This window comes from Sardina pilchardus, chromosome 9 (assembly GCF_963854185.1).
Source record: "Sardina pilchardus chromosome 9, fSarPil1.1, whole genome shotgun sequence".
NCBI classification, from domain to species: domain Eukaryota; kingdom Metazoa; phylum Chordata; class Actinopteri; order Clupeiformes; family Clupeidae; genus Sardina; species Sardina pilchardus.
The window spans coordinates 23,761,088-23,779,001 of NC_085002.1; the positions used below are offsets into that span (position 1 = coordinate 23,761,088).

At 47.2% G+C, this 17,914-nt stretch overlaps 1 protein-coding gene across 1 annotated transcript in view; it reads right to left on the bottom strand.

Moving 5' to 3' along the window:
* Window positions 1-17,782, bottom strand: part of st7l (suppression of tumorigenicity 7 like) — a 24,791-nt gene extending 7,009 nt beyond the window's left edge. The window contains exons 1-14 of the mRNA XM_062546424.1: window positions 17,614-17,782; window positions 16,946-17,028; window positions 16,343-16,505; window positions 16,011-16,065; window positions 15,748-15,863; window positions 14,538-14,616; window positions 13,909-13,997; window positions 12,507-12,607; window positions 12,110-12,224; window positions 11,845-11,917; window positions 11,245-11,347; window positions 3,079-3,229; window positions 1,231-1,323; window positions 1-46 (exon numbers count right to left, since the gene is read on the bottom strand). The exon at window positions 1-46 is cut by the window's left edge and continues 94 nt beyond it. Coding sequence (XP_062402408.1) covers window positions 1-46; window positions 1,231-1,323; window positions 3,079-3,229; window positions 11,245-11,347; window positions 11,845-11,917; window positions 12,110-12,224; window positions 12,507-12,607; window positions 13,909-13,997; window positions 14,538-14,616; window positions 15,748-15,863; window positions 16,011-16,065; window positions 16,343-16,505; window positions 16,946-17,028; window positions 17,614-17,782 — 1,436 coding nt within the window. The remainder of the gene's footprint in view (window positions 47-1,230; window positions 1,324-3,078; window positions 3,230-11,244; window positions 11,348-11,844; window positions 11,918-12,109; window positions 12,225-12,506; window positions 12,608-13,908; window positions 13,998-14,537; window positions 14,617-15,747; window positions 15,864-16,010; window positions 16,066-16,342; window positions 16,506-16,945; window positions 17,029-17,613) is intronic.
* Between the last annotated feature and the right edge of the window lie 132 nt (window positions 17,783-17,914).

Sequence of the window (17,914 nt, forward strand, 5' to 3'; positions counted from 1 at the left end):
AAGAAGGGAAGCTCCTTCTTGGGGTACACCGACACCTCATGGAACGCTGGGGAGAGACAGAGAGAGAGAGAGAGGGAGAGAGAGAGAAGGGGGGAGGAGGGAAGGAGAGAGAGAGATGGAGAGATGGAGAGAACGGGGGAGGAGGGAAGGAGAGGGAGAGATGGAGAGAAGGGGGGAGGAGGGAGGAGAGGGAGAGATGGAGAGAAGGGGGGAGGAGGAGAGGAGAGAGGGAGGCAGGGAGAGAGAGAGGGAGTGAGATAAAGGTAAAGAAAAAGAGAGAAAGAGGGATGGAAGGAGAAGGAAAGAGAATGAGAGAGAGAGAGACGAAGAGGGAAGACAGACATAGACGCAGGGAGATGGAGACCGTGAGAGATGGGAGATGAAGATGAAGAGAGAGAGAGAGAGAGGGGCAGCCATGAAGGATGGAAAAAGTGAGAGAGAAGAGAGAAGGGGGGAAGAAAAGAGGGAGAAAGGGAGAGAGGAGGGGTATTTTAAGGAGAGAGGGAGAGAAAGAGGATGGGGAGTGAATGATTGTGTTTATGTTTATGAGTGTGTGGAGGAAAGACACACGGGTTGAGGAGAGGGGGAGAGGAAGAGCAGAAGATGGGAGAGAAGAAAACAAGAGGAACCAAGTGCAAGAAAGAGAGAGAGAGGGGGAACGAGAGAGGGAGAGGGGGGAACGAGAGAGGGGAGAGCACGAGAGAGCTGGATATCATGATTCCATACTTTATTATTTTCTCACAGTCAAAAACCATTTCGGTGAAGCCACACACGGCCAAAATGTCAAAACCAGATGTGCGTAAATGCCGACAGAATGGGAAAAATAGTGCCGTTTAAACTCCTCCTGTCTGTCTATCCGTCCGCACACATAGCTAGGCATGTCACAGTCACATGGACTGGACATCCACATGCGTACAGCAGTGGTCAGTAGTCCTCTATTAAATATGACAAATCCATCATCACTACGGCTAAAGACTCGTCTCCGCTTGCCTTGTCTACACTCACATGGAGCCTTACATAGAGAGCTCTCACAAGTCATTGGAGTCTACAGTACAAGAGCTTGAGGTACAATATAATGACAACGTGCAGTAAACAGGTTTGGGTGTAACTTCTGTCACATATGTGGACTCAAACACAGGAGGATGTGCACATGAAAAGGAGAGGTTTGCTTGTGTTGTGCATGTGTGTTATCTGTGTTGTGGTTGGAGTGGAGACAACAGCAGGACTTACAGGGCAGCAGCTCCCGGTCTGCCGTCTCTGTGCAGCCTGGGTACGGGTAGAATAGGTGACCCTTCTCTAGAGGGTACGGAATGATCCGGAAGGCTGAGACAGACAGAGAGAGAGAGAGAGAGAGAGAGAGAGAGAGAGAGAGAGAGAGAGATGGAAAGAAAGGAAGTTATATGAGGTGAATGTCATCAACAGAACATACTTATATTACAGGCAGACTGTCAGCTATGCCTAGTATGGAAGATGTTTTCTACTGGTTGAAATAGGACTATGTGCGTGTGTTCTATGTCACATGAAGGATTTACTGTACTACACGCTACTACTACTATTAGCTTACTTGATTTCAAATGTTCAGATTAATCCTGACTACATAAACTCTTGTCTGCCAGGGGTCAAGAAAAGAGAGCCAAACTAATATTGAATGTTAGAGTTACACATTCTTTTTCCAGAGTTATACGAACATGGCAGAATTTTTGCAATAGCTCTAGAACGGGAAGAACATTTGATGTTTTCTCTCTCAGCAGGATGGTAACGCCTGTTTGACAAGACAGATAGTGCTGTCCATGGGGCTGCAGATCTGGCAGTAGGTGTGTTTGCCAGTAGGGTTTAACCAAGTTCACACAGTGAGAACTCCAGCACCGGAAGACTGAAAAGCAAACTATACGAGGCTGGATGAAGGGCCTGTCCCACTTCTCTCCACTGGGCATCCACTGCGGCTGGTTTTGGCTACCCGAGAGGTCAGACACACCGAGCATGCCCAAAGAGCTCTTGTTTAGAGCACTATTTGGACGCCCTGTCCGAATGCGCCACGTCAGTAATTATTACAGACAATGGCCGGGTTTCCCAGATTTGTTAAGAAGCTCTTAAGTGCTAAGAACTTCTTAGGAGCGTTCTAAGCACTTCAGAGCTTCTTAATGAATCTGGGAAACCCGGCCAATATCAATAGAAATGACGGCAACTTTTGCATTCTATATATAGTAATAGTATATAAGTATATATATTTTTTGATCCCATGAGGGAAATTCAGTCTCTGCATTTAACCCAATGTAACCGAATTAGTGAACACACACAGCACACAGTGAACACACAGTGAGGTGAATCACACACTAACCCAGAGCAGTGAGCTGCCTGCCCAACGAGCGATGCTCGGGGAGCAGTGAGGGGTTAGGGGCCTTGCTCAAGGGCACTTCAGCCGTGGACTGGTTGGGGATCGAACCGGCAACCCTTCGGTTACAAGCTCGAAGCCCTAACCAGTAGGCCACGGCTGCCCCTAAGCGGTTCAACGGTAACAGAAAAAATACATCAGGTAATATTAATCCTGTGCAAGTACCATCCTCTGCAAAATGTATGTAGATTCATATCTTCATATCCTGTTTAAACACAGTTTTCTGTGTTCTGCAGAGACAATTGAAGAAACACGCGGTAATAAATAACCTAATGCAAGGCAACCACAGGCAGATGATCTGGCCTGGTAAGGTAAATCGACAAGACGGGTGATTTTGTGTGATATTTCTTCAGCGGTTGCCTGCAGTCTCCCACAAACATTTCATTGTCGCCTACAGTGTGTGTGTGTGTGTGTGTGTGTGTGTGTGTACGTGTGTGTGTGTGTACGTGTGTGTGTGTGTGTGTGTGTGTGTGTGTGTGTGTGTGTACGTGTGTGTGTGTGTGCGTGTGTGTGCGTGTGTGTGTGTGTGTGTGTGTGTGTACGTGTGTGTGTGTGTACGTGTGTGTGTGTGTGTGTGTGTGTGTGTGTGTGTGTGTGTGTGTGTGTGTGTGTGTGTGTGTGTACGTGTACGTGTGTGTGTGTGTGTGTGTGTGTGTGTGTGTGTGTGTGTGCGGTGCGGTACGTACTGCCCTCCCAGGTGCAGTGCAGCAGGTTTAAGGCTCCCTCGGCCCTCTTCCAGTGCTGCAGGTGGAAGAAGGCGTAGGCCACGGCCTCACTGTCGCCCCGCTTCAGGATGTGCTCCGGCGGCAGGATCAGACTCTTCATCTCTAATAAATACTGCACAGAGAGAGAGAGAGAGAGAGAGAGAGAGAGAGAGAGGGGGTCAGACTCTTCATCTCTAATAAATACTACACACACAGAGAGAGAGAGAGAGAGAGAGAGAGAGAGAGAGAGAGAGAATCAGACTCTTCATCTCTAATAAATACTACACAGAAGAGAGAGAGAGAGAGAGAGAGAGAGAGAGAGAGAGAGAGAGAGAGAGGGTCAGACTCTTCATCTCTAATAAATACTACACAGAAGAGAGAGAGAGAGAGAGAGAGAGGGTCAGACTCTTCATCTCTAATAAATACTACACAGAAGAGAGAGAGAGGGGGTGGAACACAGAGCAGAGGGAAAAAGGGCTCGGTTACGTAAAACAGTCCTTTCAAAGGGAGGCCATGGTCAGGGTTGGGGTCGGGGTCAATGTGGTTGTCCCGGCCTGAAGGATAACACACACACACACAGACACACACACACACACAGACACACACACAGACACACACACAGACACACACACAGACACACACACACACACACACACACACACACACACACACACACACACACACACACACACACACACACACACACACACACACACACACACACAATGTGTGCGTTTCATCTAGGTTGGGGGACCAGAGCAGAGGAATCCCAGGCGTCCCTGGATGAGGCGAGACGAGACTAGTCAGGCAGCGTGAGTGTGTGTGTGTGTGTGTATGTGAGTATGTGAATGTGTGAGAGTGTGTGTATGTGTATAGGTATGTGTGTCTGTCTGTGTGTGTCTATGTGTGGGTGCATGTGTATGCGATGTATCTGTCTGTGTGTCTGTGTGTCTGTGTGTCTGTGTGTCTGTGTGTCTGTGTGTCTGTGTGTCTGTGTGTCTGTGTGTCTGTGTGTCTAGGTATGTGTCTCTGTGTGTGTCTATGTGTGGGTGCATGTGTATGCAATGTATCTGTGTGTGTGTATAGGTGTGTGTGTGTGTGTGTGTGTGTGTGTGTGTGTGTGTGTGTGTGTATAGGTATGTGTGTCTGTGTGTGTCTATGTGTGGGTGCATGTGTATGCGATGTATCCGTGTGTGTGTATAGGTGTGTGTGTGTGTGTGTGTGTAGTGGTGTACGGGGTGGGCGTTCAGATGGGTGAGTGGGGTGGCGCGTTTGGAAGGTTACCCTGCAGCTAATCCTGGCTAATCCCCCCTCAGTGAGGGGCTCAGGGCCCAGAGGCCCAGCCAGGGATGACCCCAGGGGCCCGGGGAGGGGGCGCGGGACAAGCCCCGCGGGGATCACTAGCGCTCCCATACCCTCCACGGCCATATCCTGTTCTTTCTTTCTCTAGCTAACTATCTATCTCTCCGTCTCTCTCTCCATCTCCCTCTCCCTCTCTTTTGTGTCCTTCCTTTCTGACTTTGTATCACTCCTTTTTAATATTCCTTCCCTCGGGACTCTCCTCACCACAGACTCAGCCATGCACTTTATCGCTCCGTGTTCGTTCCTACTACCTCTCCCTATCTGTTTATGTCTTCAAGCATCTCTTCTAGCATGCTTCTCTCCAGTCCCCTTACTGTTTAGCTAGCATGTGCTTCACATGGGTAAGTGGAAATCTCTAGCCGTTATACGCTTCCTCCTTTCCCCCTATTAAGTCCTTCTTCTTTTTTTGTCTCTTCTCAATGTTTTGCGACTGTTTGTGGATTCAGTAGACAGGGAGCAGGATGTAAGACAGACAGACAGAGAGACAGACAGACAGACAGGCAGGCGAGCATTCTGAGGATGGATGGTTTGGGGCGGGTTCCCCAGGGATGCCCCACAATCACCCTGAAATCAGAACAGATGTGCCAACCCACCACCCCACAACCTGGGTGCCAACATAAAGAACATAGAGCTTGCCCGCAGGGTCCATGGAGTTCAGTTACAGGAGTCTCTTCTGTACACACACACACACACACACACACACACACACACACACACACACTTCGAGTTGAAAGTTAGGAGACCCCTATTCATTCATCAAAACTAAGAAATCTCACACATGAAAATCATGCAGTAGGCAAAAAAAAGTGCACAGCAAAATAAAGCAAAATGTAATATTTTAGATTTGTTAAAGTTAATTGAAGTTAATTGAAAAGCATTCAAGCTAGCGATCACAATTTTGCACACTGTTGGCCTAATCATAACCAGTTGTAGGAGGTAGTTCTGAAGCACCTGAAATGCTTTTTCAATGATTTGTTTGAAACTCAAAATAAGAATTTCTACTCATTTCTACGGCCGTGATGAAGATACAGACTGAAGATTCACAGAGAATGAAATGTGATTGGATAAAATCTCCCCAGTTCTCCCCGCACTGTCTAACAAGGGTAGGAAGCACTCAAGTTTTTGCGACTAATCTCAATGTAAAAACAGTTATACGATAGCAGTAATTACAGTTGTGTTTTTTACTGTTTACTTGATTTGGTTATCGTGATGAACAGAGAGCTTTAACGTATAATTTTTTAGCATTCGTAAATCTAATCGGCGAAGAGATCGTTAAGTAACGTCTAACGGAAACACTGGTGTGTCTGAGTGTATGGATGAGCTGGTGATTACTGCTGGTATCTGACTGGCAGCTGTCCTCGCTGGCATCCCTTGGCATGAGAGCCTCGCACCTCGCCACCCCTGTCTCCCCCGACCCCGCACCCCTTTGATGGGGGGTCGTGTTTCACGCAGCCCTGTCCTCTTTTATCTTGGGGGACACTCATAAGCCCAGGCAGCACTCCTAAGCCTCCCATCTGGCTTTTATATTCAGCCTTTAACTGTGTGTGTGTGTGTGTGTGTGTGTTTGGACAACGACCAAAGTATGGTGACCCACAAGACTGGAGGGTACAGGTGTCCCCGTCGCGCCCTCCCCGCCCCCCCCGGTGACACTGGCACTGCCATGTTCATTTAAGCCACATCCTTAACGCTTGTATCTCAATAAACAAACACGCCACATTGAAAATAAACAAACTATGAAAACAAATGAAAGAAATGGCCAAACCACTCTCACTAGAGTCTTCTGAGTCTTCTGATTTCTGTTGGATACCCCCCCCCCCAAACACTCCTTTTAGTCTTCAGGTTTGCCCTTTCTCTACAACCTCAACCGCCCCCCCCCCCCCCCTCCCCCTCCCCCCCTCGGAAAAGCCCGGTGGGAATACCAAGGGGTTAATGGCAGGCTGGGGGGTAAGGTGGGCAGGCTGGGGGGGGTAAGGTGGCCAGACCAGGGACCAGGGGCCAGGGCACTTCCTTCCCGTCTGCACAGGCGTCGCACAGACAGCAGAGCTCGGACGTCAGAGAGGCAGCGGAAACGGGGCTGTTTGTTAAGAGCCTCGGGATCCGCGCCAACGTACCCAACACGTCCATTTCCTACAGCAGTTTTGAGCACAACAGCTGGGAAACCATACTGTTAAAATTAACCATCCGACATCTGCTCGGGAGATGCGTCGGGCATTTTTGGTCCCCATCTACGACGGAAGCGGGGCAGTTGTAGCTGAAGAGACGAGACAATGTGTGAAGAGGTGTTGGGAAAGGCTCCCTCAGTCGTCATGGACATCCTGTGCTTTGGTTCGGTTCACCTAGTGCATGTACTGTAAATGACTATGTCTATCCACCCCTACCATGATACAACGCCACAGACAGAATAAAAACAGCCTGTCCTCAAGAGCAGTAGCCTCCCCATAAGATGGTTTCTGGACCAGCATACTGGTGCCTGGCACACAGGTGTCCCTGGGGAGCTCCAGGGTGGCTCCAGAGAGGCAGGCTCTCTCCGGTGAGCAGCCCAGCATGGATGAGGCTGAGTGGAACGGACAGGGCTAGCGAGAGGCCTCGGGTGGATGGGTGCACAAGCTCATGTGATGTACTGGGACGCTGTCTTTACTTAATCCTCTACTCATAAACACACACACACACACACACACACACACACACCAGTGCTCTCAGCTGTGATGGAGTGCTTGCTTTTTATCACATACACACACGCGCACCCACCCACACAGAAAAACTGTCCAAGACTCTCTAGTGCAATTGTAAACACCTCCCACCCCTCCACACACACACACACACGCACAGACTCTAGAAAGCTCTGTGGTGCAACTATCAATGGTAACAAACAAACACCCCTCACAAACAAACAAACACACAAAACCGAAACACAGTATTCTAAGAATACTTACAACACTAGCAATGGCCAGTGCTCTCTCTCTCTCTCTCTCTCTCTCTCTCTCTCTCTCTCTCTCTCTCTCTCTCTCTCTCTCTCTCTCTCTCACAAAAACACACACACACAAACACACACACACACACACACACACTCACACAGACTCACACAGACTCACACAGACTCACACAGACTCACACTCACTGGGCGCTGCAGTGTATCGATGTGTGTCAGACTCTGCACTCCCAGCAGGCTTATAAATCTCTTGTTCATCACAGGCCTGTTGTCTGGAGGTGCTAGGGGCTGTCCAGGAGGTCACACCGCCTCAGCAGCACTGTCCAGCACAGCTTGGGGAGGGGATAAAAATGTACGTGTGTGTTGGGGTGTGTGTGTGTGTGTGTGTGTGTGTATTGTATGCGAGTGTGTTTATATTAAAATGTGTGCATAAATTAGCATGTGTGGGTTTTTGTGTATGTGTATGTGTGTCTATGGCCATACGTATGTGCATGGATGCATCAGTGTGTGTGTGTGTGTGTGTGTGTGTGTGTGTGTGGTGTTCTCGTTGACTGAGCCACAGCCTTGCGGGGAAGCCCACCCACCGCACAGGGACTCGCCACAGCCCAGTGAACAACCGGTATCCGCTCAGCTCTGTAGGCACAACATAGACGGCGCTGGTGCCATAGCTTCACATAAAAGCACACTGACAACATACACAAACCATCCAGCACCCAGGGCACTGACTGCGGACAGACACACACACACACACACACACACACACACACACACACAGTGATACACACACTCACAGAAACAGGCACGCACACATACACCGACGGACACACTGATACACACACACACACACACACACAAACACACTCACAGAAACAGGCACACACGCACACAAGCAAACAGACACATGCACAAAAAATACACAAAGACACACCACACACTACACCACCATACACACACACACAGACAAAAACAAAGTTAAAGGATTCACACACTATTAGTTTCTTTTCTTGAGAGAGAGAGAGAGAGAGATAGAGAGAGTGTGTGTGTGTGTGTGTGTGACAAAGTGTGAGTGTGAGTGTGAGTGTGAGAGAGAGAGGAGAGAGAGAGAGAGAGAAATGCCATTGCGTTCAAGTCAGGGGAGTGTGAGGTCAGTGAACTAAAGGACTCTCACTGTAGGATGGAGAACTCTGACGCCGCGAAGCTCGAGTCGCCGCGACGGACAGAGCATGCTGGCCCGCACAGGTTGATACACAAGTGAGCGCAGTCACGACCTTACATGTGTCGGTGTGTAGCTGTGCATCTCTGTGTGTGTGTGTACAGTATATTGTCTTTACATGTCTGTCTGAATGCACAGTTATGAACCAAGTCGTTGTACAAGCCAATGTACCTTAATCCACTTTAAGTCAAAGTCTATAAACGAGTATGATCTGTGGAAATTAAACTAAAATGACTGAAACGCCCACATGACCTCAATACACTAAGCGCACCCATGAAAGAAATGTTTCAAAAAGAGACGAATTTAAGTATGGCTTAATATATGTCTTTTTTTTTCTTTTTTTAAGGGAAATTCTTTGGACTTATGGAAGGTCCCATCACTAATGCTGTCGGGAGCCATTCTGTACAACAGCTGTGATCTTCCAAGTGTTTCATTTTCAAAGTGCAGCTGCCCAGGGAGAAACCACGTGAAAGAGCAGCACTTCAATGGGACGGGACAAAAAAGGTGGGAGGAAGAGAGAACGAGAGAAAAGAAAAGAAAAGGGAGAGAATGAGAGACAGAGGGCCACCCCGTCTTTGGAAACTAAGCTTTGGGGCGGCGTGGTTTTGAAAGCAGAGGTGTTTCATGACAGCAGATTGTCCAAAAGATGTAGACTTTGTAGTTGGTTTGATTGTGTGTGTGTGTGTGTGTGTGTGTGTGTGTGTATATGCGTGTGTGTGTGTGTGTGTGTGTATGTGTGTGCTGTGTGTGTGTGTGTGTGTGTGTGTGTGAGTATGTCTGTCTCTATGTAAAGATGTGGGCATGTGTGTTGGTGTCTATGCGTATATGTGTGTGTGTGTGTGTGTGTATACATTTCTGTCTCTAGGTGTATATGCAAGTCTGTATGTCTCTGTGTGTGTGTGTGTGTGTGTGTGTGTGTGTGTAGGTCTGGGAAACAGGGCAGGCTGTGTGACTGATGAACCCTGGAACCCCTATGTGAAGTGGGGATTTTCAGGTTGGAACTCCTCTCTCTGTGTTTAGGGTAAACACCCCCCCCCCCCCCCAACCCCACCCCCCCCAAAAAAGAGAGAACTCTCTACAAATCTCTACAAAGACAGAGAGAAGGGGGGGGGTGGTTTGAATTACAGACACCACCCTACAGTAAGAGTACGTGCTTTTACATCCAGCTACTAACACCTCCAGTCCAACACCCTGAGGAGCTTTGGGAATAAGAAGCACTTTCCTTGTGGCCCGCTGATTTACGGACACGTTTACGTGTGAGCGGGGTGGATTTAAGGTGCCATTAGCGCGCCGTACCCGCTCACCTCTGCCGTGGCCGCCCAGAGTTCAAAGACCCTCAGGCGGAGACGGGCGAGGTGGAGGAAACCACGGAGGCATGGTGGTCTTTGTAAAATAATCTCCCACTGTTTGTGTGGGACCGCTCACGCAAGACACAACACACAACCCCGAGGGAGAAACACTTCAGTGATGGGTGTGTGTGTGTGTGTCTGTGATGTGAGTGATGTGTGTGATAAGTGTGTGTGTGTGTGTGTGTGTGTGTTTGTGTGTCATAAGAGCAGACTGCCCCAGGTCAGTTCTGTAAATCCCTACAACTATGGATAATACAGCTTCAATGAGCAGGGCAGGCTTCTCATTTGCAGGAGCTGCACCCTATTACTTTAAGGGTCTCGCTTGTGGAAGCACATCAAAAACGTTTTAGAACTCGGACTGAATTGCCGACACACGCAGAGAGCATCCAGTTCAATGCAAAGAGTCCATTTCCTTCTTTCTTGCTTCATATAGCAAACCTCTCATCCATACAGCTCCTACTGTTTCCAAAATGAAGAAAGCTTATTCCCGCTCAGTGGTGTTTTTCGCCCCCAACGGCACCTTCCAGGCAGCACAGCCTAAAAGGCACTACCTTTACCCTATTCCTAACCTTAACCCCCTCAACCCTCATCCTACCCCTAAACTGAGGGGAGTAGTGCCTTGAAGGCAGCGCTGCCTGGAAGGCACCATTGAGGGCAAATAATACCAAAGACCGCTTATTCCCATCCCAGTACTGAGCAACTGTGCAGCCACCATCAATCACCATTCAAGAGGCCTCGTGCATCTTATGTGAATGATGGGGATTGCGCTGAAACTGCAACTGACTGGGATTGCTCTTGCCAGATCTCAGCCAGACGTGGGCCAGAAGAGGGCCACAGAGAGCGTCTGTCAGGAGCTCCGGTCACTGACGTTGACTAAGTGTGTGGAAGCATCTCGTTCAACGCAAGGCAACAGCAGCACCTGCTGGCCAACAGAGTCTGCTGAGGTCTGACACAGTGAGTGAGTGAGTGAGTGAGTGATGGGCATAGGCTTTGGGTCATCCTCTCACACACATCATATGGTGGGTAGTAAAGTAATGTGGATGTGGGAGAAGGGAAGCGGAATGTGTGAGAGGGTATGACACAGGACATGTGTGTGTGCAATGCAAGTGTGTATGTATAATGGTGTGTGTGTGTGTGTGTGTGTGTGTGTATGTTTGCGTGTGCATGTCAGCAGTGAGCATACCATTGGTACATGTGGGTTAAGCTCCATAACTCTGTGCATGGTGTGTGTGCGTTTATGTGTGTGTGTGTGTGTGTGTGTGTGTGTGTGTGTGTGTGTGTGTGTGTGAGCATACCTTTGGTACGTGTGGGTTAAACTCCACCGCTCTGTGTATGGCCTCTACTGCGTTCATCTCTGCTGTGCTGAGACCTCGCCTTGAGGCTGCCTCAGGAGAGAACCTGCCAAAGGCAAATACAGACTCTTTAACACACACACACACACACGCATGCGGAGGGCACACGCATGCGCAGGGCACACACACACACACACACACACACACACACACACACACACACACACACACACACACACACACACACACGCATGCGGAGGGCACACGCATGCGCAGGGCACACACACACACACACACACACACACACACACACACACACACACACACACACACACACACACACACACACACACACACACACACACACACACACACACACACACAAGTGTGTACTGCTGCCCCTGTTCTAAGATCGGCAAAGCAAGTAATACACTTTTTTAAGTATATATTTCTATGTGTTTGCCTTTATGTTGAAAGTGACCAGAAGCAAGTGGGAGAGAAACATGGATAGAGACTGGGAAACAACTGGGAAACGGCACTGAGTGTGGCACAGTTTTCCCCAAACGTGCAGTATTGTCTTTAGAGCCGTGAGCGAGCACGTACTTATCTGATACTGCCCGCGCTTTGAGCAACGCTGACGTGTAGCATATCGTTGCTGACTTTGGCAAACTGATGTCTGAAAAATTTAGAAAAACGGCAAATGTCATTCACCACAATCATCTAGTAAAAAAAAAGAAAACATACAGAAGTTAGCTATAATATTACAGTTATAATGTAATATATGAGGTCAGTGTAAGCACATTCATTGTATTTGGTTTGAAACTGAATCCGGGAAACGACAGAAAGAGAACAGAAGTGAGTGACTCACCATCATATTTGGCCAGTACTGCTTGCACGTCAGCATATGCTTGGAGTTCCAGCAGCGCTTCTAGAAGATTCTCGTGGATATTTAACATCCCCAATAACGGGAACTCTTTCATTAGCTGTGGCAAAGACAGAAAGTGTGTGTATAGGGGGAGGTCATTAAGGAGAACCATTTCCTGTTGCAGGCAGCCACCGTCGGACTAAACCCAGTCAACCCAGGCAAACATTTATTTCATTTGAGGAAACCCGACACACTGGGTGGCTTCTGATGGAGTGTTCCACTGAAGCAGCAGGTAAACAGTGTGCGAGAAGTAGAGTGGGGGTGAGGCGAGGGTGGGAAGGTGGGAGGGTGTGTGTGTGTGTGTGTGTGTGTGTGTGTGTGTGCACGCGGCCGCACTCACGTCTCTCATCATCTTGACGGCCTCTTTGATGCGCCCCAGCTTGCGGGCGCACATGGCGAGCCGCCGCTTGATGTACACCAGCAGGTTGGTGTCTCTGCCAGCTACGGCGGCACAAAGACAGGGGGGGAGAGATAACACACACACATCAGTGACAAACACACACACACACACACAGTGACTACAGACACTTACACCTCATAGCAACACACACACACACACACACACAGACAGACTACATACACTTACACCTCATAGCGACGCACACACACACACTCACACACACACACACACGCACACACACACACACACGCACACACACACACAGTCTCAACATCAGAGAAAAGGCCCATAAAGGCTATGGCATTAGCGCCAGTTCCCCTCCTGTCCTCAGGATGTGTCACACAAGCATCACGTAACAAGTCATGAAGCGCTTCAAATAAAGCCCGTTTCATCTAGAGCCTCGGGACAGTTTTGTTTAGCCTGGCCTTAATCAAGTGGGTATAATATTTAATAGAACCATTTCCCAAATACAGTGTTAATGCTGTGGGGTGCAATGTGAATTTAAGTTATTTCTTGAATTACCGGAACATCACAGAACGTGTGTGTGTGTGTGTGTGTGTGTGTGTGTGTGTGTGTGTGTGTGTGCGTGGACGTGTGCTAATTTCCATTTTACGGTCTGTGCATCACTTTTTATCTAAAACATTTTGTACCTTCATGTAGGAGTGTGTACATGTGCAAGTGTGTCTCTCTTCCACGTGTAGTGGTTTCTGTAGTAGCATGTTTGTGTGTCTAAAGAGACATTCTCTGTGTGTGTGTGTGTGTGTGCACACTTGTACGTTTAGGCCTTAAAGCAAGGAAAATATCTGTCTAAAGTTACAAGACACTTTCAAAACAAGTATATACTGTATGATCATCTAATTTCAAATCTTAAACCATCTGGCCTCCACCTGCATTCAGGCACAGGGCCTAAAAACGGTAAGCCCTGCTAGGTTGTGTTTGTATACACACGCATCTCTGTACAAGAGGTGTGTGTGCGTGTTTACCGTCGCTCAGGGGAGTGTGTGTGTGTGCGTGTGCTCTGCACCACTCAAGCGCTTGTTTGAAGAGGCACTCTTCCTGGACGCGGACATGAGTGTGTGTTCCTGTCCCTCTCACCACTCTCGAGTGCTAATTTGAAGAGGCACTTCTCCTGTATCAAAGTGAGTGCGTGTGTGCACGTATGTGTGCTTGCGCACGTATGTGTGTATGTCCGTGTGCATGTGTGTGTGTGTGTGTGTGTGTGTGTGCGCGTGTCACTGAGTGTATGAGTTCTTTGTGCATGCATGTACACTTGTCTGCTCTCTCAGTCTGTCTCTGTATGAGTGAGTGTGTGTGTGTGTGTGTGTGTGTGTGTGTCCCTCACCACTCTTGAGTGCCTGTTTGAAGAGTCGCTCTGCCTCTGTAATTGTGGTGGCCTCCTCCTCTGCAAGAAGCACATAAGCTGCCGCACACCTGTCAATCAAACAAAGAAAGAAGGTGTCTGACAATCAACAGATATGCACATAAAAAAAAGAGAGCTACAGACGTAATTATTGAACCGCACAGAGAAATCACACCGTGAGGCTTGTTAATCAAGTATCGGAAAAGGAAAGAGCCTGCGTTCTCAATCAAGACCCATCATCCACATCCAAGGAATCAATCAAACACAGGAGACAGATGGAGAGTCAGACAACTGTCTATCAGATGCAATAAAAAATCCGGGTGAGGGACTATCAATCACACTAGATAAAAATAGAGATGTGAGTCTCAGACTTTCAATCAAATACAAATAGCACGCGGCAATCACTCAGGCAGGCAGCCAGAGAGACAGATAGAGGGATAGACAGACAAACAGTCTGTCAGGCAGACAGACAGACAGACAGACAGACAGACAGACAGACAGACAAATAAACAGAAAAACAGTCTGTCAGACAGGCATGCAGACAGACAGACAGAAAAACAGTCGGTCAGGCAGACAGAGAGAGAGACAGGTGAGGAGGAGGTGCCACTCACTCTGGGTTGAGCTCGATGGCCTGGTAGGCGGCTCGTATGCGGGCCTGTGGGTTCCTCTCCCTCCAGGCTTTCTGCATCACTGTGGGGGCAATTATCTTTTTATTATGAATGTTTATTTGATATGGACATAGCAATTACATTGGACACACCTGATGCATTGTTTAAGTGTTTTAGCACAGGTGCTAATTCGCAACACTTGTCCATAGGCGGCTTTTAAGAAGATAAAGCAATTAAAATATCAAGAAAGGAAAAAGGAAAAGACAGAAAAAGATAGAAAAAACAACAAATGATAATGAAAAAAGAAAATAAAGAAAAAAGAGGAGAACAGCATCCACATCCCCACTACTGTACAGCACATCACAGCAGCAGCAAGCACCACAACATGCCTGACTGGTATGGGGTTTGGCAAAGGGTTTCAAATTGGCAAAAACAGCTCTGCTTTTCAGAACAAAGAAGCGCACGACTTTCCTCACAAAACGACTGGAATGAACCATGTCTAAAATACGTGATGTCATCATGTTAAATCTGACCTAATGATAGGTGTACTACTCTGTGTTCTCTACATGTTCAGTATTTTTCTGCTTACACATTTTCACTATGGTCTTCCACCATCTTCCACCATGTTTAAGCCTCTGGCAATTTCAAATTAGGTGTGCAAAAATGTCAGGACTGGCCCAATAGGCCAATGTTATATAGCCTACAATAACACTTATCATCTGTTGTAATACTGTAAATGCATGAGAGACAGTTTCATACTCACAACAAGGGATGTGTATCGTTAGTATTTTATCAATACTTACTGCCTTACTGCTTAACGATACCGTTTCTTCTCGGTTCTTATAGATACTTTACACCATAGCCAAGAATGGAAATTAAGGAGTGAAGAATAGGACAAACAGGGCGTTGCACCAATAACTCAACTCCAGACCTACTGACAACACGAATCAGACCTACTGAGACCTACTGTCGACACAAATCAGATCATCCACCCTCAACACAAACAGCCTGATAGCGCATACACCGTAGAATGTCAGCGTTACTAATAGATACATAAATACTGATAGTAGCACCGTTTGTCTGGGAGCATAACAATACCTTGGTATCGACGAGGCATGGGCCGGTATCGGTTTAGTATCGGTTAACGATACCCATCCCTACTGACAACATATTCACAATCATTGCGATGGGACAAAGTCCTCTTAGAACTGACCTGCATCCTCTGGTCTGAGCTGCTGTGTGTCTACACTGAAAAAGGTCTGATGGTCCTGCGCCGACAAGTTCATGTCATAGTACGTCAGCGGCTCTTTACCGGTCACCCACGTGTACCTGGAATACAATACAAATACACATTAGAGCAGGTGAGTCATGTCTTGTGGCCGAATCAGTAAGTTAATCAGTTAATCAATCAATCAATCAGTCAATCAATCAGTCAATTAATCAATCAATCAATCAGTCAATCAATCAGTGTTTCACCTGTTGTACTCTGCTCCCCTGAATAGGTTCAGTGGATTCCTCCACACTTTGCACTCTACAAAAGGAAAGAGAGGGAATTCAAAGGCTCTCATATAGGTATTTTAGTGATGTGCAGAAGGGCAACTGATGACAAGTGCTCAACTTGCATTAATCTGCAGCGAACCATTATAGTAGAAGTACCGTACATTAGAAAACAAGAACTACAATATGAACTACAAACAAGACACAAGATTGGGTTTTGGCAGTATTTGATATGTTAGAAGACAATTCATTTGGTGAGATAGGTGTTGTTGAAGTAATATTTGAAACTAGTATTATTATAAGACTTCTACCGGACACGCTGGGTCGGGGTTCAGCATCTCCATTGACAGAGGAGAAGAGGCCTCCTGAAGAGCTGCTGTTCTCCACTCCCCCCAGTAGAGGGCGCAGGTGGCTCACAGACACCTGCTCAATAAAGGATGTGCCATATTTCCTAAAGTACCACCACTCAAAGATCTGTCCAGAGGAGAAAAAGCACATATATGCTGTGAGACAAAACATGAACTAAAATGTACTATTCAATATCAGATGACCCATGCAAGCTACTCAAAGGTGAAATTGCACTCCCTTAATAGCTAATTGCTTCTTCACATTTGCTTGCAAAATCCCCAGATTACAACGGTGCAATCAATGCATGGTGCTTTTGTACCTTGCTGAAGCTATTATACCTTTTGCTCAAGTGTGTGTCTAACATGTAAACCTACCATCGGCCATAATTAAATTGTCAATGTCAGAGTTCTGCTAAAGGCTAAGTATGAAAGTTGGATACAGTTACAGTGGGTTATTATAGTACCACAAATCATTGACAATTTCCCTGCATCAGACAAAGATCACCCCCGCCCACACACACACACACACACACACACACACACACACACACACACACACACACTCACCAGAATAAGGCCAGAGATGAGTGAGGATGTTCCAGTGAGTGCTACATAGAACTTGGGCGTCAGGGTGTTCAAAAATACTGAAGCTGCAAAAGGACAAGTGCATGAATAAGCCATTGAGCCCAAATCAATCACAACACCCTTGTCTTTTACACTGGACGCTTTTGCACAGCATAAATCACTGACCGAGAACGCAAATAGATATGTTCATGAACACGAACATATCCAACTGACACATTTCTGTCATACAATGAAAGGGTAACATAGTGGCTGTCACTAAACAGTCTAGCCTGGTCTTGTTCTAATAAGCTAAATTGGACATCCGTATATTACTTTGAATTACACTGAGCATAACTGTATCTTCAAACGTCTACACAATGCATGCAGTGATGTCATGTTGTTGACACAGGAGGTTTAATGGTCTATCAATGGCAAGATTGGCTAGTGACTGTCACAGCACATAACGTCTTTCTACGAGACAACATCACAGAGTTCTTTGCAACAAAGTCCATTGCATTGCATCGCACTACTAGCTGCAAGTGATCTTTCAAATACTTAGCCTGTTACGAGCAACTTATCAAAGAATACTGGAGGCTTCATTGGCCCCATTTATGTATCCATTAGCCGACTAGCTAGCTAATGGCTAGCTGTAAATACTCCTCACAATTTACCTGCCGTGACCGTTTCCTGCAGTTTCAGAGGACTTCGTAGCACGTATATCATAGTTAGAACCATGGCAAACCATACGGCACATACGTAGGTCCATGACCAAGAAAGCCATGATTTTAATTTCTCTGTAAATCCCAGTGACTGGGGATTACTGCTATTGGTGTCCGCCATTTTCACTCGTTGGTTATAAACACAAGAATGTTGGGATACTGGAGGTTTGTGTTCTTTGCGTCGGTAACGTCGCTTGTGTCCACACGGTGGCGCAATGAAAATTCGAGTCTTTAGTGATGTTTCCCTCTCTGG